General features: G+C 39.9%; 1 protein-coding gene across 3 annotated transcripts in view; it reads right to left on the reverse strand.

The window, feature by feature from the left end:
* The window catches only part of LOC117000057 (BMP/retinoic acid-inducible neural-specific protein 3), a 192,780-nt gene that overhangs the window by 67,736 nt on the left and 99,528 nt on the right, over positions 1-25,516 (reverse strand). For all 3 annotated transcript variants that reach the window (XM_033067404.1, XM_033067406.1, XM_033067405.2), the window contains 2 exons: positions 15,657-15,847; positions 6,326-6,516 (listed from right to left, as the gene is read on the reverse strand). In XM_033067404.1, coding sequence (XP_032923295.1) covers positions 6,326-6,516; positions 15,657-15,847 — 382 coding nt within the window. The remainder of the gene's footprint in view (positions 1-6,325; positions 6,517-15,656; positions 15,848-25,516) is intronic.

Genomic DNA, 25,516 nt, shown 5'->3' on the forward strand with positions numbered 1-25,516 from the left:
TCTGAGTGCCTTCAAATTCCTGCTGGAATGCTCTAACTACACTGTTCAATATGTTCACTGTGGAGCTCTCAATACTAAAACCCTTCTCCATCTTCTGGGTTTATTTAATTTCACTTTTTTAAGGAGAAAAAAAAAAAAAAGAGTATGGAACATTTAAGGAACTGTAGTGTGAATTGTTTATAGGTTTTTGACAACTGTGATGGCAAGTGTTGTGTGAGTGCTGTTAAGGTTTCTCGTTTACATATGTATATTTATAGACTGCTCAGGGTTTGGCAGTCTTCATCTCCCTGCTTGTTTTTCACTCTTCTCTCTTGACTAAATTCATAACTAATAGAAACTTAATTTGTTTTGCTCTATCATGCAATGTATTCTATCCTAATCTGTTGTTTTGTGGTGATTTGGGGTTTTTTTTTTTTATTAAGTGGAGAATAGTTATCCAAAATCTTTCCAAAATGCTTATCCAAGAATCTCTATTATGTGGTATTGTATTGTATTGTATTGTTCTGAAAGCAGGGACACTTTCCCCTAGCCCAGGTTGCCCAAGCCCCATCCAGCCTGGCCTTGGGCACTTCCAGGGATCCAGGGGCAGCCACAGCTTCTCTGTGCCAGGGCCTCATCACCCTCACAGGGAGGAATTCCTTCCCAATACCCCACCTAACCCAGCTCTCCTTCAGCTTAAAGCCATTTTCCCTTCTCCCATCACTGCCTATTCTTGTCAAAAGTTCCTCTCCAGCCTTCTTGAAAGCCCCCTTCAGATATTTTAGGTTCTCCCCCTCCTTTTCTCTCACTCTGAATTATTGAGGGCCAGATTCTCACAGAAGCTGTGCTGCTTTACACCTGCTCAAGAGCTAACCTCTGTTACCTTTCAGAGAAAGCAGCCCTGGAGATTCAGTTTAATTAAAACTCAACTGTCCAAATGAATTAAAGGGTTTTTTAATACCATCACCTTAAATTCTTCAATAAGATATGGAAATACATACCCAACCTTTCACTTGGTGTATTCTTAGAATTAGAGAATAGTGCACACATAGCAGTCACAAGATACCTTGCTTTACCTATGGTGAATTTAATCCAAAGATCTCCGGCAGTTTTCACATTTAAAAAAGTATGAAACCTCAGGAATTTAATTTTTTATAGTGACACAAACACAAATCTCATCCTGTGAAGAAGAAGATGGTACAGAGACTTCTTAGCTACCTTTGGGCCATGCCCAAAGTCTAATTGCAGGTCCCAGTCCTTCTGGATGAGATTATGATTAAAATTTAAATTTAAAATTCATGCCTGGCCATATTAACAGTAAGCTGGGTTCGCGAAGCTCTTAATATTGAGTGAGATTTCTAAAGACTCAAAAGTTTCTAAGACTGCAAAAGTATTCAATTCTCACAGAAATTTCGGGGAAGAAAAAGCATTCAAGATCATAATTCCTGTATTTTTCCTAACGTTTAACTCCCCCTTGGAAAAATAGCAAGCTTTGTCTTGTATGAAGGTATTCTGATTTCCCAGGGTAGTGGAGAACTTGGCATTTCATAATGGTCCTGAACAATACCTGTCCTTGGAAATCTGTCCTGTGGCTTTTCCTTGACATTTCTATGTCACCAAACCTACACAACAGGGAAAACACCAATTTTTTAATAAGGATCAATAGCTCCTGGCTCTTCGTTTTGTGTATTGTTACAATTAAATTTACATTTATATTTCATTTCTTCAATGAAATCAAAAAAACCCTGCTATCACAGGACTTTCCAAAACAATGTTTCTAGCTGTGATTTTATACTTTAAAGCTGTTGCTGGGTAAATTTTTTTTCCCAATCTCTACAAGGTTTCACAGCTGTACAGTCTTAAATTCCATCCACAAACTGAATGGATAAAGTGAGGGCAAAAAGGGTTCAAGATCTGGATTTCAAAAGCTTCCCCAAAATTGTCTGTTTATACAAAAGTGTGCAAACTGTTGAGATTTAGAATTTGCCAGAAATCTGACAAAAGCTCAAGGCTTTAGAGTATTTCAGCATTTCTACTTTTGATTATGGCAATTACTTGAATTCACAGAAAAACACACGCAAATAGGAGGTATAAAGGAAAAAAAAAATGAACCAAGCAAGTTTTTTCAGACAAAACAAAGAAAACAGAAAAATTAAAGTCTGTATTTCAGTCTGAGGTTTGAGTGAGAAATTATTTTTCATTACACTTAAGTTTTCCATCTAACAGCCCACCATGAGTCATTCACAGGTTAATTATAGATAATCAGATATAGTTACCACCACAATAGAACCCTGTTCTTTGTAATCTAAACTTCTCAGATAAAACAAAACACTTAAATCTCTCACAGCAAAGAAAAAAAGTGGTTTGGGGAAAGTAAAAAGCAAATTGCACAATAAAATTAACTGGAATTACAGGGCACGTTCTCAGGGATGTTTATTCTTTCTCACTCCGATGGAATAAATGGGCTGTAAATAGCTGTAAAGAGCTGGTGGAAAATTCAATTTATGCATCTGTTCTTCTGTTGCCTCATGTTCCTTTGCTGCACTGTGGCTGTCCCAGAATTGTTTGGACTCTACAATAACACCTCTGCTGTACTCACCTGGCCCAGCTCCCACAAAAGGAGGTGTGTTCTGGGGTGGGAGACAATATCCTCCAAGAGACAGCTAAGGAACAGCCTCACTTCATTAATGGCAATGCTGTAACATAACTGTGTTTATAATTTTGCAGGATGCAGTGAGACTATTCAGTAATATTTAATTTACTGTTACCAAGGTGGTTTTTCTGTGCTCTGCACATTAGTTTGGACTCGTTGCAGAGGTTTGTTAGGGGCTGTGCTGGAATTACAGCTCGTTGCAAACGGGAACCGTGGTCATCTGAGAGGAGCAGAACTGGGGCTCAGGAAGCAGGGTGAAACCCAGCTGTGCTGTGCACAGCCCTCTTCTACCCACCCACAACCACAAAAGTCCCTAATGAGCTGGTGGGAGTGGGGTCACAGCACCCAGGAAAGCTCAGCGGGGTCATTCTGCCAGTGGGCAGTGACAGGAGATGGGAAAAATCGCTGCCTTTATTTGTGTTCTGCTGCCTTATTTGTATTCTGCTGCCTTTATCTGTATTCTGCTCCCACTGCCAGGCAGGGTTTTATTAGACAGGAGCAGAGCACACCCCATCATCCTAATAGGTTGTTAATAAGGAGAACCAGCAGCCATCCCTGCAGCTGAAGAGAGCTTTTGGTAGGAAAACGCCTCCGAAATGAGCGTGCCAAGGAAGTGATGTAGGACATGTCATATTTCAAACACAACAGGCTGTATGCTCATGTAAATGTTATGCAAATGAGACAGAGCCCTCAGGCACCTGGTGAGGTTCCAGTGAGGCCCTGGAAGCTCCAAAGTGTTGGTTTAGTACATGAGCCTCAGCACTTGCGGTAAAATGCATGTGCAAAAATCATATTGAAAGAATGTATGTGTCAGGGGCTTTGAAATATATTAAATATTGATAGGCTCTTCCCATGGGCATTTTGATTTCCAGTCAGCAAATGTTGCCACAGGATGATGTTACCTCTTTTAATGTGGAATAAACAGTGGATTGTCTAGATGATGAATGCAGAACCTCCATCAGCAGAAGCCTCAATGCTACTTTTATGGATAATTATGTCATGAGTAGTAGGAGAAACAAAAAAATTACAAGAAAGGACACAGAATTAATGTAGCCTGTGGTTTAGAAGACACAGCACATGTGCATAAAAATTATCCTTTTTCTAAGAGAAAATCTGCAAATTTTTTCATAGAAATAGAGGAAAAAAAGAGGTGTGAGAGTGATGTAGTCTAATCTGAAAAGGGATGCTTATACCAACTAGGGGGAAAAAGGAACACATATTGGCTTTGTTTGTGGGGGGTTATGTGGTTTTGGAGGGAAGAAATAATATTTGTAATCTCTCTTCTGAAATAACACTGTAGAGGTGTCCCAGCCATCAAATAGCGGTCTCTAAGCACTACAATCAGAAAATATGTTGATGTGCAAGCAGTTATGCTATTTTTTCCTAACTCCTGCTGCAGTTTCAGACTGCCCAATGTCACAGAAAATGTGACAAACAGTAAGTCAAACAGCAAAGCAAATTATTCCTGTTCATTTCGAAGCCCCAAACTCCAGCAACATGAGTGGCAGATTTCATTTGTGCACCAGAGTGCCCTGATTTAACTGCAAATGTCAGGGCTTTTGAATCATGTCTTAAGGCTTCTGTGTTCCATGTCATATTTTTGTTTGGTTGGTTTATTTCTATTTTAATTTTTCCTAATAAATAACTGTTTTCCCTATTCCCATATCTTTGCCTAAAACCCCCTTAATTTCAAAATTATAATTATTTAGGGGGAAGAAGTTTACATCTTCCATTTCAAAAGAGGCTCCTGCCTTTCTTAACAAACACCTGTCATTCAAACCAAAACAGGAGGGAAGGCTCTAAGGGTCACCCTGGTCCTTCAGGGTGTCACTTTTCCCAAGCTAACCCTCAGGCTGGGACAGAGGTCTGGTTCAGCACCTGTATGCAAAGTACTCTTAACTCACATGTCAGTATATATGTTTCAATGAATAATCTTCAAATGTGCTACCTACACCCTGAATCTAAAACTTTACTTGATGGTTTTCTAGTTTAAAAGCAAAAGTCTTTCAAAAACCTGTACATATAGAACCAAAAAAAAGAAAAAAAAAAAAAAAAGCCTTCCTTGGCTGTTTTTGTGCTCCTGCATTTCAATAGAAATAGGTTTTTTTGTTCAATTAAGTGTTCTGACAGTAGAAATTTGTCATGCAAATGTTCCTGGCCTCTCAATGAAAGTGGTGGAAGAAGCCAGGGTTTCATTTATCAGCACTGGTGCATCTGATGTGAGAACCCTTTCCTAGAGGCTCCTGCTGTCAATTAAGCAGATCAGACTTGCTGCTGGACTACCATTTGGTTTGCATCCACCTCAGCAGGAGGCTGGAGAGAAATCTTTCATTTGTAGTGGCTGTAGAAATCTTTGAACATGCAGAAGGTTCCCTCTGTAAACTGTAGGTGGGCAGGGTTGAATTTTGCATTGTAACACAAATTTTCTTTAAAATATTTCAGTGGCTAGAAAGGATGGATTTCTTTCAGGTGGTGTTTTCTCTCTACATTTCTATGTTCTGTCACTTGAGTTACCACTGCAATCATCAATTATCTTCATATAGAAGGAATTTTTGCATGTGGATGGGGCCTTGTTTTAAAGGTTGCTGTACATCTACATAACAGTCAGGTTATGAAGATAAGTCACATCTGAGGGATGGGTGATACCATGGCCTGCAGCAAGAATCACAGAATTTAACCATTTAGATTGAAAAGCCCTCCAAGAACATTAACCTTCAAATCACTCTGCCAACTAACCCACATCTCATCTGCTCATTTCTTGAACACCTCCAAGGATGGGGACTCCACTACTGCCCTGTAGGCACCTTCCAATGCCTCACCACTCTTTAAGGGAATGTTTAAGGATGTTCCTACAATCCATGCTGAACCCACCCTGGAACAACTGCAAGTCACAATTTTGTTTGCCCTTCAAAGCTGGAAATAAACTGGGAGAGGATATTTCAAATGAGTAACATAAGACTAGAGATCTCCTCAGGAGGACACTTGTTGCTTCATGTCCTACCTGGGGCACTGATCTTGGCCAAACATCCTCCAGTGCTAGGAGTGACCTGCAGCAGTCAGCACAGAGGATACTTTGAGTGGCAAACTGTGCTAAAACTAGTTCATAACAGAAAATAATACATCTCCACAAAACTGTAGAGCCAAACTGTTCCAAAGGTCATTTAAAAAAAAAATTAGGCACAGGAGTAGAATAACTATATGAAGAAGGAAGAAGGAAGAAGGAAGAAGGAAGAAGGAAGAAGGAAGAAGGAAGAAGGAAGAAGGAAGAAGGAAGAAGGAAGAAGGAAGAAGGAAGAAGGAAGAAGGAAGAGAAGAAACAGAAGAAAAAGAAGAAATAGAAAGAAGAAAAAGAAAGAAGAAGAGGAAAAAGAAAGAAGAAAAAGAAAGAAGAGACATGTCTGTAAATGGATTGACTGATCGCACATTCATGAGGTTATCCCAATGATCAAACACTTCCACAAACACTTCTGTATCAATCAAATTATGCATCATTCATCACTAATATCTCTAGTACATCTTTAGACCCTCTTCCACGCTAGCATCTTCCTTATATAAATGGAACACTTTGATTTGGGTAAAAAACCAAATAAAAGCGATTATTTTGCTACCAATTACTGCTCAAACCACACCTGCCCTGAGGAGCAGCTGGTGGGGCTGGGCCTCCCCTGGAGTGTGTCCTGGAGCTGTCCCTACCTTGATGGCGGTGGAGGCGATCTGGATGTGGTGCAGCCGGCGCAGGGTGCTGTCCCTGTCGATGAAGTAGGAGGCTGCCAGCTGGTGCAGGGTCTCCAGCGTCACCGCGGAGCTGTTGGTGCTGGGGTCGCTCCCTTCCGACCTCTTGCTCAGCTTCCTTTTGTCCACAAAAATTGTGAGTGACTCCTCTCCTGGGCAGGGAAACAGAAGCCCCAGCAGGCATTAGCAATGTGCAACAGCACGGAGAGATTTTGTAGATGTTCGACTTGAAGCACATAAAAAATATGTTTATTTACAAGGTCACTTCATACATTCATTCTGTAGTGCTCTATGTTAGCAAAAAAGAAAATGAAAGCAGTGTAATACTTGAGATGTTTGTTTCCTTCTCTCCTAACACCTATCATAGCTGATTTTAGATGAAAGACACCTTGTTACACCTTGTTATGAGCAACCATGTGCTTTCTAATCAATTCAGCAGTGCCTCAAATCTGATAGAACAGTTGCCTTGAACCAAATTTCTGTAACTGAAAAATGTAGGGGTTTCAGAGGGTTGCTGTTCTTCCAAAAGAAAACAGAAGCTCCGGCAACTCGTGTTGTGGGTTTCTCATTTCCTGTCTTTTTATAGAGACATGGATAAATACTGTTCAATTCAGAAATTTTAATTACTGTAAGATTATTGAAACCCAAAAATCTGACTTGCTTAACTGAGTGAGCTCTTAGGAACATTTCCATAACACACCTACTGATACTGACAAATTTTCCATGTTTGTCATCTACTTAATGGATATATTTTCCTGTGTCTCAGGCTAAGCAAGAATTAATTCATTTAGTAAAGAGTTTAGGCAAAACCTTTTACATGACAAAACAAATTGGAAAAGTAATTTCTGGAGCCATTATTTTCTTCTGTGCAATTTATGTCCAAAATAAATTGGGCAGGAGATAATCGCCTCACTCTCTGAGCGCGTGTTTGGTAACCTGCATTCTTCAGCATTTAGCTCAACAATTGATTAATAATGTCATTATACCTGGATTTTAGGTGCTGAACAACTGCACTGAGTGCCTTTTCCTAGTTCCTGGAAAGGAAGTTACCCTGCTAAGGTCTGACTTGCCACTTGTGCTACTTTCACTGCTCACCCATCTGCTGCAGTGGCACTGTGCCTGTGCAGAGAGGATGGGATGCCAACTTCAGATGGGTTTATGTGCCAAAAAGTAATAGCTGTAGGATAGAAATCTAGGATGAAAACATGACATCATCTTTGAAGGGAGCTAATCTTGGTGGTGAGCAATGCTAAGTGAGGAACATGTGCCTGTGTGCAGGAGATCACATTTTGCAAAATTTGTCTTTGGTTAACAAAAGCACACTCCTTGTTCCCCAATGCACGTTGTTTCCCAATCTCTCAGAAATTCTGAGGACAGTCAAGCCCCTCAGACCTTGCACAGATAAAAATGGCATTATACGGGAGCTTTTTATCTAATTAGACCTGCAGGGTTTGTCCAGAATATTCCTTTGGTCCTGGAAGGAACAGGTGGCTGTTCCAGCTGGAGCTTTCCTCAGTTTCCACCACTACATTTATGCTTCTCCTCCTACAGTCTCCTAATGGGTCATTATTTTGTACATGAAATCATCAATGCAGGGATTAATTGCCTGAAGCTCCAGAGAACCAGGAATTAACACAGCCTCCTTAAGTACCAGGATTTCCCCACCCAATTATTTAATCTTTCTGCTGTAATATGTAGACAAAGGTTCACAACTGCTGTGAGGAGGGAGCTGGGAAAGCACAGCAAACTCTAATGACCTATCCCTTGAGAGAAATCTGCCATCAGAACCTGCTCTAGGTTTCAGCTTTGCTAGCATTTAACTATGCCATGCAATAAAACCTGACTTGTCACAACCTGCCTTGTGACTCCAGCGAGGATGAAAGATGTTCCTGGGATGAAAAAACAATGGAGTGGGCTGAGATTCGAGAGAGGGGCCATGGGCTTTGTGCAGATGTTTGTAGAGCTGCAAAAACATGGCTTAGAACAGATATTAGGAAGAAATCATTCTCTGTGAGGGTGCTGAGCCCCTGGCACAGGGTGCCCAGAGAAGCTGTGACAGCCCCTGGATCCCTGGAAGAGTCCAAGGCCAGGTTGGACAGGGCCTGGAACAACCTATTCCAAGGATGCCTTCCAGCCCAGACCATTCCATGGTTCTGTGGTATCAGAAAGACAACATCAGAGCTCAGAGTGGCCAGCAGCCAGCAGCCAGTTCAGGGTGCACAGATTAGGTGCAAAATTTTACTCGGAGCTTTCTCTCCATGTTTTCCCCTTTTCCAGAGGTCCGAGATAGTTTGTTTAGATTAAAGTGGCTTTTGCAAAGTCTACTACATTTCCACTGAAAATATAATGAATTGTAAGGGCAAAGGAAACAACGACTTAAAGCTGCAGAAAACCTCTGGAAAGGATTTTAAAATACATGGTTTAGGGTAGGAAAGGACTTTTAAAGATTATCCAGTTCTATCCAAGCCATGGGCAGGGATGCCTTCCACTATCTCAGGTTTCTCCAAGACTCATCCAACCTGGACACTTCCAGGGATCCAGGAGCAGCCACAGCTTCTCTGGGCACCCTGTGCCAGGGCCTCCCACCCTCACAGGGAGTTGAGGGTGACGTTGAGATATTCCTAATATCTAATCTATGTGTCTTCTCTTTTATCTCAAAACCCTTCTCTTATCCTATAACTATCTGCCCATGTAAAAAATCACTCTTTGTTTCATGAGCCCTCTTAAGTCCTGAAATGTCACAGCAAGGTCTCCCTGAAGCCTTCTTTTCTCCAGGTTGAACAACCCCAGCTCTCCCAGCCTGTTTCTTTAGGAAAGCTTCTCCAGCCCACAGAGCACCCACTGCACTTTGTTCTCATGTAAACCCTTTTGATTGATCTGTATTAGTCGTTAGTAGAGATGGTGAGGCTCCTTATACTCCAACAGAATTATGCTAAGTTTTATTATTAAAACAGAGTTTGTTGAGTTTGGTTCACACTAAAAAAAATCCCGTTCCCTGCTCCCCAGGAGCAGATAGCAGAACTGCCATAAAAAAAATCCCATTTCAAAAACAAACAAGCCTTGAAAAAAGACAGGGTTGCATGTTGTGATACTTTACTTTGGTTAGAACATCTCAGGAAAAGAACACTTGGAACACGCCAGAGTTATCACATCATCCTATTTGTCTTGTCCTGCTTTTTCCATGGCAGTTGTTGGTGGGTGTGTGTCTGGCAGGGAGGATCCCTGGCACCCCCAGCCCTGCAGGTTCTGTCTCCATGCCCTGACAGATACCTTTAGGTTTTCATTCTTTGCAACCAGACTGAAATGGCTTTGAATATTTTCATGGCATCTCACACAAGATCATCATCAGCATTCCCAGGCATTGTCCTACCAGCAGGTGCCATCAGGGGCAGCTCAAAAATATTTGCTGCCCAAAAGACTGTTCACAGAGTTTTTCATCTGTCAGAGTTGATTGAGCTCTTGCTAGAAAAAGTGGATTGCCTCATACATCAGCATCAAGAACTTCAGGGTTTGGGAAATAACACTGCCAACTCTGATTTTGGGAAGACAATTTGAGTTTTAAGTTCATTTGGAGAAAATTAAACCCACGCCAAAAGAGACTCTTTTGTCACATTGAAAACATGGATGAATCTTGTTTTCCACTGGTGACTGTCTGCCACTGTAAAGCAGTCTAAGAAGACATCCAAGCATCAGCTAAAAACAAATGTGATTTAGAAAACTGTTCAAGGTTATGAATTTTAAGAACTGCAAAGGAGTAATGACAGTGAACACTTACAAAACATGATTATTCAGCATCAAATCCTCCCAGCTGTGCTTTTCACAAGCTCTGAAAGCAGCATTCGGTCTGCTTCCCAAAATTCAAGAGACAGTGAACTTCACTTTCTCAGGTTAAAAGGAAGCAGCATGGAAACACTAAGTTGTCCTCCCAAAACAATGCCCGATGGGTGGTTCTGGAAGCTCTCAGTCATTACAGGGATTTTTTATTTCCGTGTGGGGCTGTCACTGACAGAGAATCACTGCAGGAGCAGGGGACTGATGGTCATGCTCTTCACTGACCTTGCCACAGAACTGTCCCTACCAGGCCTGGAATATGCAAGCTTATAATTTAACTCCAGTTTTTAATTCTTACTGGGTTTATAAGAACATATTGTCCATTATATGTACTTATAAATTCTACTAGCTCCCAACCACACATGCTGTTAAAAAAAAAAATAGGTATATGGAAATTTTCCCAAATATACAACCACTCTCTGGCCATTTAGAATGTAAGACTCCTAAATAACAGTTGCTAAGTGGCATTCAGAAATTAGAAATAAATGTTGTGTTTGTCTCAAGAACATAAAAACATATTCAGGAATTATTTAAATTTAAAATGCAAATCTCCATCAACATTGTGGAATTGGAATAATGCAGTAACAGCTGTAACTAAATATAACCAGCTATTGAAGGAGTAAATATATTTTGTTATACATAACAATACATATTCATATGATTTAAATACTAAGTGCTATTTTCTGCCTCAGTTGTTGAGAGCTTATTTGCCTGTACCCACATCTTTGGAATAATAAAGGGATTATAGGCCCTGATGTTTCATATTTTCATCTGTGGACTGGGAAATGGTAGGAAAAAGCAGTGATCCAAGCAGTTCCCATCACTTCATACCAGAAAGAGAGGAAACAGGAATTAAAGGACAACACTCCAAGATAGCTATAGCTGAGCATAACCCACAGATGCCTCCTTAGAGCTCTCTCTTCATGCACATAAATGTATATTCCACAGGACTAAGGGTCTTTGGCCTCTGAACTCCTCAAAGGTTTCTGATTAAATAAAATACCTCAGCTACCACGTAAATAAGTACACCTAAATAAACACACCAGTTTCTACTAGCTGGTAGAAAATCTATTCCTGTTTGGATCACCAAAGGTACATTAGGGTTTTAGCAGGTCATTTTCCCAAACTTAAGCAGATGCTGATGGAAATGCAAAGGCTCAAAAACTATATAATTTAATGTCAGGACAGATGTGGTATCATTTCCATGGTTCAAGTGAATAACAGTGCACGTTAATTCCATACACACCATCTGTTTAAGGATTTAAATTTTTTCTTCATTGAGAGAGGAAAGAAAGTTAATGTATTTCATGCATTTTCCCTCCCCTTAGCTTCCATGATCTTAAATGCTGGGGAATTTACGTACCCGGACAGGGGGTGTGATTGTTATTTGCAAGTCTAATGCAAAATTTCCAAGTTTCTTTCTCACATCAGTCATTTGAGACTGTCCTTCCCTTTCTTGCCAACAGTTTGTGTTTTACCTTGAGAGAGTGTTACGGAAAGCAAAGGTCATATCAGCAGTAAGTGCTAATAAATCCTTCAGAATTCATTGAGATTCACTGTTTTACACCACCTGGCAATTTCCCCCATCCCTGCAGACAGAATAACAGGCAGCTCCAGGGGAATATTAATGTGGGGCAGGAAAGCTGGCACTCCTGGAAAAGGAAAGGTGTAACCATCACACTTGCAGGGCTGCAATCAGTGGAGAGAGGCTGGGGTCGAGGTGATCTGCCCACACCTGTTAAAACTGTCTGTTTTAAAGACAAAACTGCCTCTTTTCCTCTCGATTCACAAAGCCTTCAGCAACATCAAGGGCTGTTTCCTGACCCAGAGAGCTGAATGGATTGATGGTCTGGTAATGAACACCTTGAGCAAAGATGACAGACAATAGCAGTAAAAATAAATGGACCTGGAACATTTCAGATGACCACTTAGACAGTTGCTTAAGGAGGTTCTCCTCTCACGAGAAGCTTTGGCTTTGTCCAGAAAATTGGTTTATTCAGAGCCCTTACCATGTTTCCATGGGCAGGAGGACTTTCTTGCACAGCCAGCTGTCTTCCTCTTGCAAAGCACCCAAATCAGCCTCACTTCACCCAAATGCCTGGAACAAGAGCCTATCATCTCATTGTGGTGTGCTGATTATCCTCATCTCCAACACTATTGCTTTGCTAAATGGCCTTTTCCCTAGGAACAGCATTAAAGGAATGTCTCTAATGCTGGAGGGATTCGGTTTTGTCCTCTCACACTCATCCCACAGCTCCAGCTCCTAAGCTCACATCTGCTTTTTGCAGCCCATTAAAGTGTAGTTCCTGCAAACTGAACCATCATTTCATGTTACTGGGGGCAGGCAAAAGAAAAGTATAGATGCAAAACAAAAGGAGGGAAAGTACAGTAATTTTACGACTATAAGGCACACCCTTTTGACTAAAATTTTGATCGAAACCCAGAAGTGCGTCTTACAATCCGATGTGCCTTATATATGGACAAAGTTCGGAAATTTGCCAACCCGGAAGTGCGAGCCGCGACAGCGCCGAGCCGCGAGCCAAACCGCACCAGCTGCGATAGCCGCGAGTGAAGCTGTGCCAGCTGGCGCCAGGGGCGGGCGGGAGTGCCGGGGCCTGCGGCATGGGGAAGGCACCTGGGGCTGCATTTAAAGGCTACGCCAATCTGTGAAAAATGTTTAAAAATTGAGCACCTGCCAGTAAACTCCACGATCGCGGGATTCTGTTACTAATTCGTTACTTTGTTATGCACGGATCCTTGCGCAAAAAAAAAAGTGCGCCTTATATATGGGCAAAGTTCAGAAATTTGCCGACATCCAGAAATGCGCCTTATAATCTGGTGCGTCTTATACTTGTGAAATTACTGTAATACTGAGTGCCCACTCAGGGTCACACAGGGTCCTCCAATCATGCAGTTCCTTGTGGATTTTGGGCTTGTGTCACAAGGAGATAAAATTTCCATAACAAAAGCAGTGAAAATGTCACTTTCCACGCTATCTTGTGGCAGCAAGAAATATAGAACTTTTCTCCCTTAGTTCTCATTTCTGAATGCCCTTGAGCAGTGTATTTCTGTGTTTGTGAATAAAGACTGGGGAATGTTTCACAAACAACCATGTGCAAAAGTTCCCTTTATGCTCAAAAAGGGATCTTTATGGAAACCAAATGGTCACAGAGGCACACAAATCTTATCACAGCATCGTTCATTTGCCAAGTCTTCCTTTCTGTCCATGAATACAGATGATTGGGGATTCATTAAATAAAAGTACTGTGCACATTCAGTTTGGTCTTCTGCTTTTAACAAGCTGCATAAGTGACAAGCTTTCACAATAAAACAACTTGTAATTAAAGGGAAAGTACTAATACATTATTAAAATAATTTAAAAATCTAATTACATTTTAATCAAATGTGGACAAGCATCTGTGGGAATCTCCATTCAATCCAGCCCAAAAAATGAGAACTAACACATCCAGGAAAGTATGGGTTTATTAGCTACCTCATGAAAGCTTTCTTAGAAATTACTAATTCCCTGTAATTATTGTAATTGAATTGTAATTGAACCAATTTTTCAAAGTATTCAGCACCCATCCAGTGATAATGGAAGGCAGCAGGTATACCTCAAATCATGCCTAAAAATTGAGATTAGGGACCTAAATCAAACCCCAAGTTAACACAAAAACTCCCTTTGACTTCATTAAGCAGTGGCAGAGCCCAGAAGTCAACACTGTCCCCCTCTGAGTGAAAATTTGGGCAGGGCTGTGGCAGCTACTGCATTTTGGAGTCTTTCTGAGGTGAGAAAACACTACCCTACCTCAGCTTCCCTGCAGCAAATCCTGAGGCTTTGGGGAGAATACTGAGTGTCTAAGCCAGAATTTTCAAATGTCCTCGAAGGAGATACCATTAAGCTTTAGTTCTACCCATGTCCAGACCTCCTGGGAGTCGTCAGCTCCACGGCTCTTTGGTGATCAGTGTGGCACTGCTGCTTTGAACGTAAAGATCAGTTGTGGTCATGTTAGACTGTTTTCCTAGAGCTGTTGGATCCAATTTCACCTTGACACTGAATTTCATCACATGGCTGAGGAGGTACTGCTCTTTACATTAGTTAATAATTAGCAGAGAGGCAGCAATACTGAAAAAGAATTTTTACCATTGGATAATCATTGCAGTAGGACACATGCTGCAGCCAAGGCTTTAATTCTTATGCTTATATTTTAAGAAACATTTTCTTTCTCTTCAGCATTTAGTTTTCCTATTCAAATGTGCCACATGTTCTAGTCTCAAGAAATCAGTCATTTTTAAAACGTGTATATTTGCATGCAAAAATAAAGTAATTAAAAGAAATTCAGGGAGTTTTGTTACAAATTTCTGGTCAGCACATGTAAATTTTTCTTCAAATTCTAATGTAATGCTGCAGAGGTACTAAATGGTAGAAATACGCTCTTTATTTTTTAAAATAACTACAAGACAGAATTTCCTCTTGTTTCTAGGATGGTCTCTGTCTAAAGGAAGCCTCTGAGCAATTTGGATTGTTACAGATCTCAGCTATCAGCCAAGAGAGTCTAGGAGGGCTCTCATTTCCTTTACAAATGGCTAGGATTCAGTTATGAAATGTATTAAAGAGAACCATTCTTCAGGTGAATAAAGGATTTCAACAAGCCTGTCCTGCTGGAAGGACACTCAATCACCAGAATTATCTTTAATATTATTGCCCACGACGGGACAAAGCTGCATTTCTAAAATGTCAGTTCATTGTGTAATGCCTAGATGGGTAATCACAGGTACTAATTATCTTTCATTCAGAACAATTTATGCTCTCCTTTGAACATTAGGCCTCTTCACTGGATTTCTTCAATCCATCTGGTGACTGGATCCCAATTATCCATGGGGCTACCCTTTCCAGATTAGTCTGTGGGGACTGAAAGATGCAGATTCCATTAAGTTAATGGGAATGACACGGCAAAGCCTCATCACCCCATTTTGAAAATGCAGTCCCACTGGTTAAATGAAGACTAATTCTTAAAAGGGCAGAGTGACAATATAGGAATTTTCCAACGGACAAAGTAGCTTAAAAGTCTCATAAATTAGGAGATTTGTTGGAAATACTTGATACTGATTTTCTGGTTCCCTTTCTGCAGGACTGCAATGGACCCAGATACTTCTGTAAGCTGTTATTATTAAATTGTTACAAGGACCACTTACAGAAAAAAATGTCACTCTCCTCAATGACTTCAGTGCAGAGAAAGAGCCCCAAAAAAACTAGGGGCAGTACAGGTAAAGCATCTCAGTCTTGGCAACTGGATATCTTCTCTTTTTGTACACAATAGAGAGAAGGAGCCACAAAAGACAAAACCTGCTGCCACGGACAGTGCTGCCCATCCTCGCGGCTGGGAGGAGGAACAGCTGTGGCCAACACTTTTATTCTACTCACACCAATATTCCCAACATTCCCAAGAATGGCCCCTACCTCCCAGGGTAGCTGAGAGCAGGAAATGTGTCCCATATTTCTTGATGAGGTTTTCTGTGATCTGTTGGAGCGTCGGGCGCCGTCCCAGCAGCCTTATGTTACGGAAGAACTCCGGGGCAAGCGGCAGTGGGGAGCCCAGGAAATTTCTTCTTTCCACAGCAAGATTGTTTACTTTCCAGCGGCCAAACTCTCTGCAAAACAAAGCAGTTCTCGTTCAGAAATGTGTCATCCAGACAAATGTCCTTCATTTGCAAACGACTCTGCTCTGCTGAGTAGCTGGGGGCGACTCACTGGGAATTACAGCGGACCTTGACAGTGATACTCTGTCATGTGTTATAGACAGGATAAGCAACGAGGGTTATTTATTAGAGGTGGAGAAAGTACTCCATAATAAAATAATTGTTGGGAAAGAAATAAGTAGAAACAAAGCCACTTAGGTTGCCGCTGCTCCTGTTGGTTTTGTGCGGCCTCTGACGCTCTAAAACAACCTGATTTGGCAGAAACTGAAATGAAAGCAATGATTGCCCCAAATGTGGACCAGTCGCAACAAGTATTTTTGTTGGAACAAGGTAAATTTTAAAATCATAATGAGAAAGAGTCCGTGTTCTTTGTCTTTTGGTGTTAAGTCACTTAGGTACAGAACTGGATAAATTGGAAAACTTGAAGAAACACTGTTACACCACATTTTACCTTACTGTGATAATTCCAGCTTTTTTATACTTTTGGCATCCATTTTAAGAAAATACGGAGACAGAAAGACTGATTCCTAAAAGGTGATGATCAATTGTAATTCAATTGTGAGAGAGATATAAGTGAATTCAAAGACTTGCCCCTTTCCCCTCTCCAAAATAAATCAATGACAGCAGGGAAAACAAACAAGCTCATTGCACAGCAATAAACACATCTTTTATTAATTTACTTGCCAATTAAGATATCAGAGAGAGTTATTAGTGAGAAGGACTCATTGTCCTCAAATCTAGACAAGACAGGCAGCCTTGGCAGTAACTCACCTTTTCCCAGATAAATCAAGAGCTGTTTTGGTTACAGACTCTGAGAATTAAGTGCAAGTAACCTGAGGAGTGCCTTAGCCACCACTTTGTTGAGTCTTTTGTACAGCCACATCAATTAGGACAAGACTGTAGAAAAGCAAAGAGTTTAGGGAGCTTGCAAGATCCTACTGAAGGTCCCAGGTAAACAGAGAGAAATGCTCACATACAAAAGTAACACAGAACCAGAAATCAAAGATGCATCAAAAAATTAAAAATAAAATAAAATAAAATAAAATAAAATAAAATAAAATAAAATAAAATAAAATAAAATAAAATAAAATAAAATAAAATAAAATAATTGAGGAATGCCAGAAACAAAGAGTTGCCTGAATGACCAGGGCTGTGTAACATGTACTCAATACCAGGATTTTAAAAATAATTTTACGTCCACAGTTATTAGTAGAACACAGATAAAAAAATTTTTGTGCAGCCCTTCTGCTTTCCAGCATCCTCCTCTTTCTCTCCAAGATCCAAGCTGCCTTGCCTCTCAGACACATTCTGGCAGATGCCATTTTTTAATCTAAAGCAAATGTGAAAAATGACAGTAGGGAGAGATTTCTGTAACTTAACTGAAATTTAATGCAATTTACCAGTCAAGGGCATGAAGTTAAACAGATCCCCATAGTTTGTAAAGACTCTACACATCTCCAGTGTGCCTAAATTAGTATTTGGGAATTGTTTTCTGATAGGGGATTTTCCAGCTTAGTTGTCAGGTTTTGAGGTTTTATCTCACAACTTTTCTTTCCTTTTAGGAAACTATAAAACCTATAACTTCTATTTGCAGCTTGTATGGAACTACTGTATGTGAGTACAGACAAATGAAAAAAAAATGCACACAAATATTTTTTGCCTGTAAAGTGAAAAAATCCTCATTTTGTATATTGATCATATTAATGTGGACACTAAAAGCAGTGAATAATGCTGCACTTTAAATGGAATTCTGAAGTGAAAAACAAGACACCAAAAAAAAAAATCAAACACAAAACAAGCTTCCTATTTTTTGTTGTTGGTCATATTTTTCATTTTAGTACATCAGAAAACATTGGTTAACAGTTTGAAGATTGCCAATTCCAATTTCTGATTTTTAGAACTCTTAATGCATGATGGGCAAGTGAAAAAATGCTCTAAATATTAGATACATTCTGTGCAAGTAATTACAGTTCTTGTTTGAATCCCCTCTTACCCTTGGGCTTCCTCTCTGCCAACAGTGGGCTCAGATATTTTATCTTACAACCCTTCACCACAAGCAGCAAATCCTTTCTTGGAAGGGTTAAACTGGAAATAATGATGACATCCATAACAAATTCAGGAGAATTTTCTAACTGAGGTTGCCCTGACCTACTACAAATCCTTTATTGACTGAATCCAAGGACTGGGTTATTCTAGAACTAAGAGAACTCGTTTGACTTAAACAAATTTGAGTTCCTCCCACAGTTTTTGCTACAGAACGATTTGTTTTGCTGTATGCTTAGAGATTAAGCAGGCAAATGCTTTTGTTAAATTTTTGTCATTCTTTTTTGGTTCAGAACATATCAATAAGAACATTTATTAGTGCAGCAACTAATTGTGCTTTGAAATTCGCTCTGAGGAATCTGGGGGAGTAGAATGCAGAAGATGGAACCCTTTTAAAAAGATGACAGTTTCATAATTGTGCCACAGACAGTGCTGAAGTTTTCAGAGATTTTAGAAAACAGTTTTTCTATTTTGCTGAGGTCTTTCTTAAATGAAGTATTTTAGAAGATGGAGAGATGAAGACTTAAACTCTCTGGGAGAGACAAGAAGAAAGCTCATCCCTGAGGGTAAAATAGGGATATAGAACACTAAAAGTGTCTGCCTGTCTCCAGGAGCAGGGACACCTGGATCTGGCCAAGCAAGAAGTGATGAGCAGCTTTCAGGGCTGAGGAAATATTTCAGACTTCAGGAGGAGCTGGGTTTATGAGAGTAAAGTGTAGGAGCAGGCTAAAAGCTGGAATGAAGTTCAGGGTGAGGGGCTATGGTGCATTATTTCTGGCATACTGAGTGAGGAGGTTTACACAAATGTTTTCTGGGTCACTAGTAGCTCCTAAAATTAGAGCTGATTTCCCTTTTTAGCAATTTCACTCTAAGTAAAATCATATCCTTTTCTTCCGTTCTATATGACCCATAAATATGTCTATCTATATACCTATCAATACAATTTATGTTTTAGGTCTTAATTTCACTTTGCAAGCAGTGCTTTTCCCCTCTCTTTACCTGTTTTTCTTGTAGTCTCTCTAACACAAACTCTCCAGTCCCAAACATTTCGCTTTGTTCCCAATGTTCATTACTCCAGTTTGGAAATCAAGCTGCTGCCCATTGCCAAAGGCAGACCAGCAGGTCTGATGGAGTTAATAATCTTACTCTGAGCAAAGAAAATGCTGCTTTCCAGAGTCACTGAGTTCCATTCATCATGGAATATTCCCATGGAATAGCATGGCATCAGTGCTGGCTGCTACTCCAGAAAACTGATTTTCCACTGAGAACAAACTGGAGCCACGAGAAGCTTGCTCTTTCCTCTTATTTATCTTCTTCAGCTCTGTAAGAGCCAAGAGCAGGAGCTTCCATGGTGCTCTCAAGGAGCAAATGGTAGATGCTACCCCCTGTGCTGCCCATCTATTTCCAGCCTGAACAACGTGATTGAACGCATGGAGCTATTTAGTGCTCCAGGCAAAGCCTGCTGTGGAAAAGGATGATGGCTCAGGGTCCCCAGGCTTGCACAGGAGAGAGGAAATCAGTCAGACCAGTTCCTAGGATGAAGCCTATAATGGAATCATGTTGTTATTATCAGTAGTGCCCCAGACCATGGGCAGCATTCTCTCCATCTTCCCTGATATCAAGATTTGCATGCTCTGCCACAAATCTGATCCCTGCCTGGTTGGCTGCCATGGACATGGGAACCCTGGAGCCCAGCAGTGCTGGTTCTGACCCAGTGGATCACAGCCTGTCTCCTACCAGTAGTTCTGCTGGGGATGCTAGGTTGAAGAATGATTAGCCAGAGAGTCACTGTGGGATTGAAAGAAGCACAGTTTAAAATGCAGTTGTCATTTCAACACTATTTCTTTTATTAATGGCATTAAAAGAGGTGTTTAATCTCAGGAAACCATTAGTGTTCTGACAGGAAAGACCTGTTAGTAAAGTACAAGTTTTGGACAAATTTTTATCTTCAAAAAAGCTTAAATTGTAAGTGGATCTGAAAGAATCCTAGGGCAGAGGCGAACAAGGGCTGTCAATGTCTCTTTTGAGTTTCAAGCCATAGTTTTTTTTCAGAATGTGTACATTAATTATACACCTGCTTCTATCCCTGTATTCATTTCAATACATTTTGAATCCTATGGCATGGGGAGCTATGGAATGCTCTGCATAAAACATCTAGATAAAGGAAATTTTAAAACTGCTATTGTACTCTAAAATGGTAGTGTGAGAAGATTTGAAATGAGAATATAATCTCTTCCATTGCAGTGACTGAATCAGTCAATAAAGAGATTTACTGTGAGTTTGATGGATCCTTCCTAGCTACCTAAGGTCAACCACACACAAAATAGAGCCCAGGCAAAATTAATAATGTTAGGCCTCATTTTGAGGAATTTATTGAGATTTATAAATCAATATTATTGTTGGTAAACTTAAATGTTATTGAATAATATTGTGGCATAATGTGGACATCACTCTTGGAAAATAAATTTCTATAATTTCTAATACAAAAGAACTCTTCTGTGTTGCTTTCTCTGAAAGTCTTCTAGATGAGACACCTTCACTCTTGGAGAGAACATGACTGCTTTGGATGGGCTGGAATGGCAGTGGGAGCCTGAATCCAATGCTTTCCCTTGTGGCTGCAAGTCCTGATGTTGGCAGAGCAGCTCATTGAGAGAATGCATGGTGTTTTTCTTCTCCTACCTTGTTTAAAACCCTGAGGATTCGTAATGCCTGAGGCCATGGCTTGAATAAGGCCAAGATGAGATGAGTAGTTTCATTTTATATTAAGTTTCTAACTGCTAGCAGCGCCAAAAGAGGGAGTACAGAAAATATTTGCTATGGAAAAAAAAATGTCTAGAGAGGATTCACCCAGATGTGGACAGATCTAGTATCAGATAATATCCAAGACTGTGTTATTCACAGATTGTCAAGTGAAAAAACTCTCCTTACCAGCATAAGGTCATAGAACTTTCAATGCTTATTGCAGTTAAACAATGGCCAAAATGCTTCTTATGGTTGATTTTTCTATCCAAGGTGGAAAAAAAAAAGGAATTAGTTACATTGTGGCTGAGCAGCCTCCTGAAAATCTCTACCTTTATACAGAAACATGATAATAGACAAAAACATTGCAATATGAGCAAAGTAAACAGAACAACCTCCCTTGAGGAAAAGAAGCAGGACCTGATAGTGCAGAGCACATCTCATTTGTGTCCCTTAACATTTTCAATTATGTACATGTGGTGATCAGAAATAAAAACATTCAAGATACAATAAACTGCTTTTAAACATATTTGCCCTCGATGAAATGGAAAGTATTTCTTGATCATTAACTTTAATTAATTGTCTGACATTTTGCCAAGGTCAAAACAGAAAGGTTTACTGGACATATGCATTTCTTCCCATAGTATTGCTTTTTACCTTACAGTGAATAAGCACTATCAGTAGAATTTCTTTTTATCCTATTATTTTTTTATCCTAGTATTTTTTTTTCCTTTCTATGCCTTTTTCACCTTATCAGTTTCCTAGCATTTGAAATTCTACTTCCAGAACTAAAATTCATCAGTATCATCTTCACTATCTTCTTGCATTATGCATATGAAATACTTGGAAATGTATTAATGAATTTCAATAAAAAGTACATACATTGTACCTAGAGTGTACTCAGATATATTTCTTTATTATGACTACTGATAGTCAGATTACTGTGTCAGCTACTGTGATATCAATGATTTCAAACCCGTCACCTGTCATGAACACCAAATGGACACAGGAGGAAGGAATGTGGCTTTCCTTTTGTGCAAGAGTGATTGATATTTAACCTCTATAACACATGTACTGAAAAATTTCCTCCTCTGATGAAATCCAAGGGGGAATTTTTTCTATATCTTGTCCTGTTGTTTGCCTTCTGCTCATAGTTTGTGATTAACTTCCCAACATTTATTCAGGAACTCACCATCCACATATTCAGCTGGACCTATATTCATATAAAGATATTTGGACAAATTTAGTAGTTCCTAATGATTAAATCTTATTTACCTCCTGCCTCAGAGGCAGCTCAATCACCAAGCAGCACAGAATAAAGCAGAAGTACACTTACCAGGAGCATGCTGCAAATGGCACAAGGGATAAACAGCAAGTACAGAACTAAAATGTGTTTGTATGAACCATCAGAGTGTGAGGAACTGGTGAATTATCTTGTAGTATCTCAGTTCACAAAGGCTTATAAGAGAAAAATTAAATTCCAAGCAAATGATTCATTAGCTCTGCATGTGACAGTGTCAGGGAGCAGAGAGAAAAGGGAGAATTCTCAGTAAAACCTGCCCTTGCCTCTACTACATCTGAAATGGAAAATGAGTGGGATGCTTGGGAGGTGAGTAAGCAGGAATTGATTTTGCACCTCTTTTATATTTCTGTGGCTGTTTTTATGTGTGCTCTGGCCTGCAGGTACCATGCAGGTAAGTGCATGCAAATATCTCAGAGGTGAATGCAAAAGAAAGGGGTCAGACCCTTCAGTGGTGCCTGGACAAGGGGCAGCGGCCACAAACTGAAACACAGAAAGTTCCATCCAAATATGAGGGAAAACTTCTTTTCTTTCAGGATGGCAGAGCACTGGGCAGGTTGCCCAGAGGGGCTGTGGGTTCTCCTTCTCTCATCCCAAACCCAAACCTACCAGGTGTGATCCTGTGCACCTGCTCTGGTGACCCTGCTTGGACTGAATCATCTCCAGAGGCCCCTTCAACCCCAGCCAGCCTGGGATCCTGTGAAAATTATAAATTATAAATGATAACTTGGGTTTACAGCCTGCAGGTAAGATGGTGACATATTTGGAGTCAGAAATACCTGTCCATCCAAATAATTACAATAATCCATTCTCACTGGTTTATATATTTATTCTTCCCTGCCAAAAGATTCCGTGGTTATATGTCCTAGAGGGGTTGGGAAACTGTTCCTTCTCCCCTTGACAGTATCAAGAGAGTTTCCAACACCTTGTACATGCAAGCTCAAAGCATTCTTTTCTCCCAGTTCACATCTGCTCACAGGAATCATTTATTATCTAAACAGGTAGCAGGTTTGATAAAATGGTGTATTTGTTTAGACTGGCAGAAGACAAATGAAATCCAAAAAATTCCTCTGACTGGAAGATTCTGACTCTTTTTTTCATTTTATTTGTGACTGTTATGAAACCCAATATTGTCTGAAATTCAGTGAGAAGAAAAGGTATGGATTTATACTGTGTAAATGGAGTAAAAGACTTTTCAGAGAAGAAGGTACCTTACCTATAGCTAAAACAATAAACCTCTGAAATGGAGAAAAAACTGCCCTGGAAAAGAGTTTTTTGACACAATAAGGAGAAGAGTTATGAGAAAGAGAAGCAAAAAGGCCTGTTTATAGTCTTTTTACCAAACCTTAAGAGCTAACTGTTATGGTCCTGTCCCTGTTGTTAATTCTGCAGGAAAAAAAACTCTAATGATTCTGCATCTCAAGAAAATAAAACTCAAAAGTCTCTGTAACTCTCATCAGAGCTGGACTTCAGAGATTTCGCTACACTGCTTCAAAATCACCATGAAAATCAGGTTCTTCCATCCCTTTTTGTCCTGACTAAAAAAAAACCTAAAAATTGAAGCATTTTTCTTTTAGAGATAAGGATGAAATTTGAATCTGTGGAAGTGTTTTAGTGCATAAATCAACACATGAAAATACAGTAGGAAGAATGAATCAGCATAAAGATCTGTTGGAGAAAATAAAACAGAGCAGAGGATTCATAGATTCAGTGTTGATGGATGCTCCCAGATGAATCACAAGGGAAACACAAACTGCTAAAATTCTTCATCATTATGTGATACAACTCATCGTCTCAAAGTCTTTGAAATGCCTTTTATTGCCATTTTTACAACTTCTGTTTCAGAACTACAAATTGATCTGTAGTATGGGCAACAGAGAGGCATGATAAATGCCACACCATGATAAATGATTTAAAATTTAAAGGGAGTGTTCTTACTCAACTTAGTTCTCATTTGAAAAATGAGGCACAATCAGGCTAAGAATTCTGGCAGTGCTGTGAGCACCCAGAGCAAAACAAAAAAAAAAACTTTATGACCTGGATAGTGTGGCAGGGAATCTGAAGCCTTTGGAAGTTGGTTGCTTGCTTGTTTCTGGGATGTTACTCCTGACTGCCTAAATTGTTGGCAGCAAACAAAATATATATTCTCAAAGAAATACCGATCAAAGCCTTATTTATGAAGCTGTATATAAAACCCAGAATTGTTCCTTTTCCAGGAAGAACGTTGTAAAAAACTTAACCTTCTACAGTGTAGATTATTTGGCTCATTATCTATTCAATTTATAAGTTTATGCTACCAAAGTGGAGGCTTTTTGTCTCCAGTTTGATGCCAGCAGTGCTATTTACAGCCCTGATGGATGACAGTTACTTAACCTGCACTTGAATTTATAAATTCAAGTTGTTTCTACCAACCCTCTGGGACGAGTCTGGCATCACACAAGTGTAAATCTCACAAACACATGCATAAATGCTGTCTTGGTATTGTGAAATATAACAACTGCACTATTATTGTCTGTAGCAATCCAAATTGTTGAAAGGAGTAAGAGGTAAACCAAAATATTTCCTGAAAATACTTTGGCGTTTTATTTGTTTGTTTGTTTGTGGTTGAGCTCTTGGGGGAATGTGCAGATGATCTTCTTTGCATTTAAATGCTTTCCTCCTATGCAAGTGCTGTGTCACTGGGAGCAGGAATTGCTCAGATCTCTACGTGCACACAAAAAAAAATAAGTCAAGAATTCTTATTCAGCATATGAAAATGTTTCTACCACAGCAAAGGATGCTTCTCTTTTAGAAGAACTATTTGTATTCATTCCAAACTCAATTTGGAGTGTTAATTTATTAAAAATGGTCCTGGTGTTCTTCTTTTGTCCAGTGGATTAAATTGCAACTATCTCTAAAGATGCAGTGGAATTGCACTGGTGAGCTAAACAGAGAATCGAGTCAAGAAAATTGTCAATACATTTCCAGATTATAAACACAGAGCTTCCTGATGCTCTCAACTAAATCAAAGCATTGGATGGTAGTTCAGTTATTAATTTCTGCAGCAGAAACAGTGAAGTGTTAAATGTGTTCTGTGAAACAATAAAGCCTGTATTTTTATTTTCTTTCTAGAATGCCAGAATGGTTTGGGTTGGAAGAGACCTTCCAGGAGGAGAATCCCCTTCCTGGCCCTGGTGGTCACAGTGCTTGGGATGAGCCCTGGACTCTGTGCCTCTGAATTCATTTCATTATCACCCCCAGTACCTTCGTAGAAGAGGTCTTAGAGAGAAAAAAAAAAAGTGACTTTGGAATACTTCAAATGGGATAAAATGAGATAAAATAGTATTAATAATGCCACATAATTATCATCTGCACTGTAGATTTGAGTTATAATTCCACAGGTCCTGACACAGAGTGGGAGGGACTGAGACTTTCTGCAGTCAGCAGGGGCTGGGACAAGAACTGCAGACCAGGGACATATTTCACAGCCAAGAGGAGCAATGCATGACACATCCTCTCAAATGTTCAGCTGTGGACAGGGTTACTGTGCCTTTCTTTCC

This window comes from Catharus ustulatus, chromosome 9, assembly GCF_009819885.2.
Source record: "Catharus ustulatus isolate bCatUst1 chromosome 9, bCatUst1.pri.v2, whole genome shotgun sequence".
Lineage (NCBI taxonomy): Eukaryota > Metazoa > Chordata > Aves > Passeriformes > Turdidae > Catharus > Catharus ustulatus.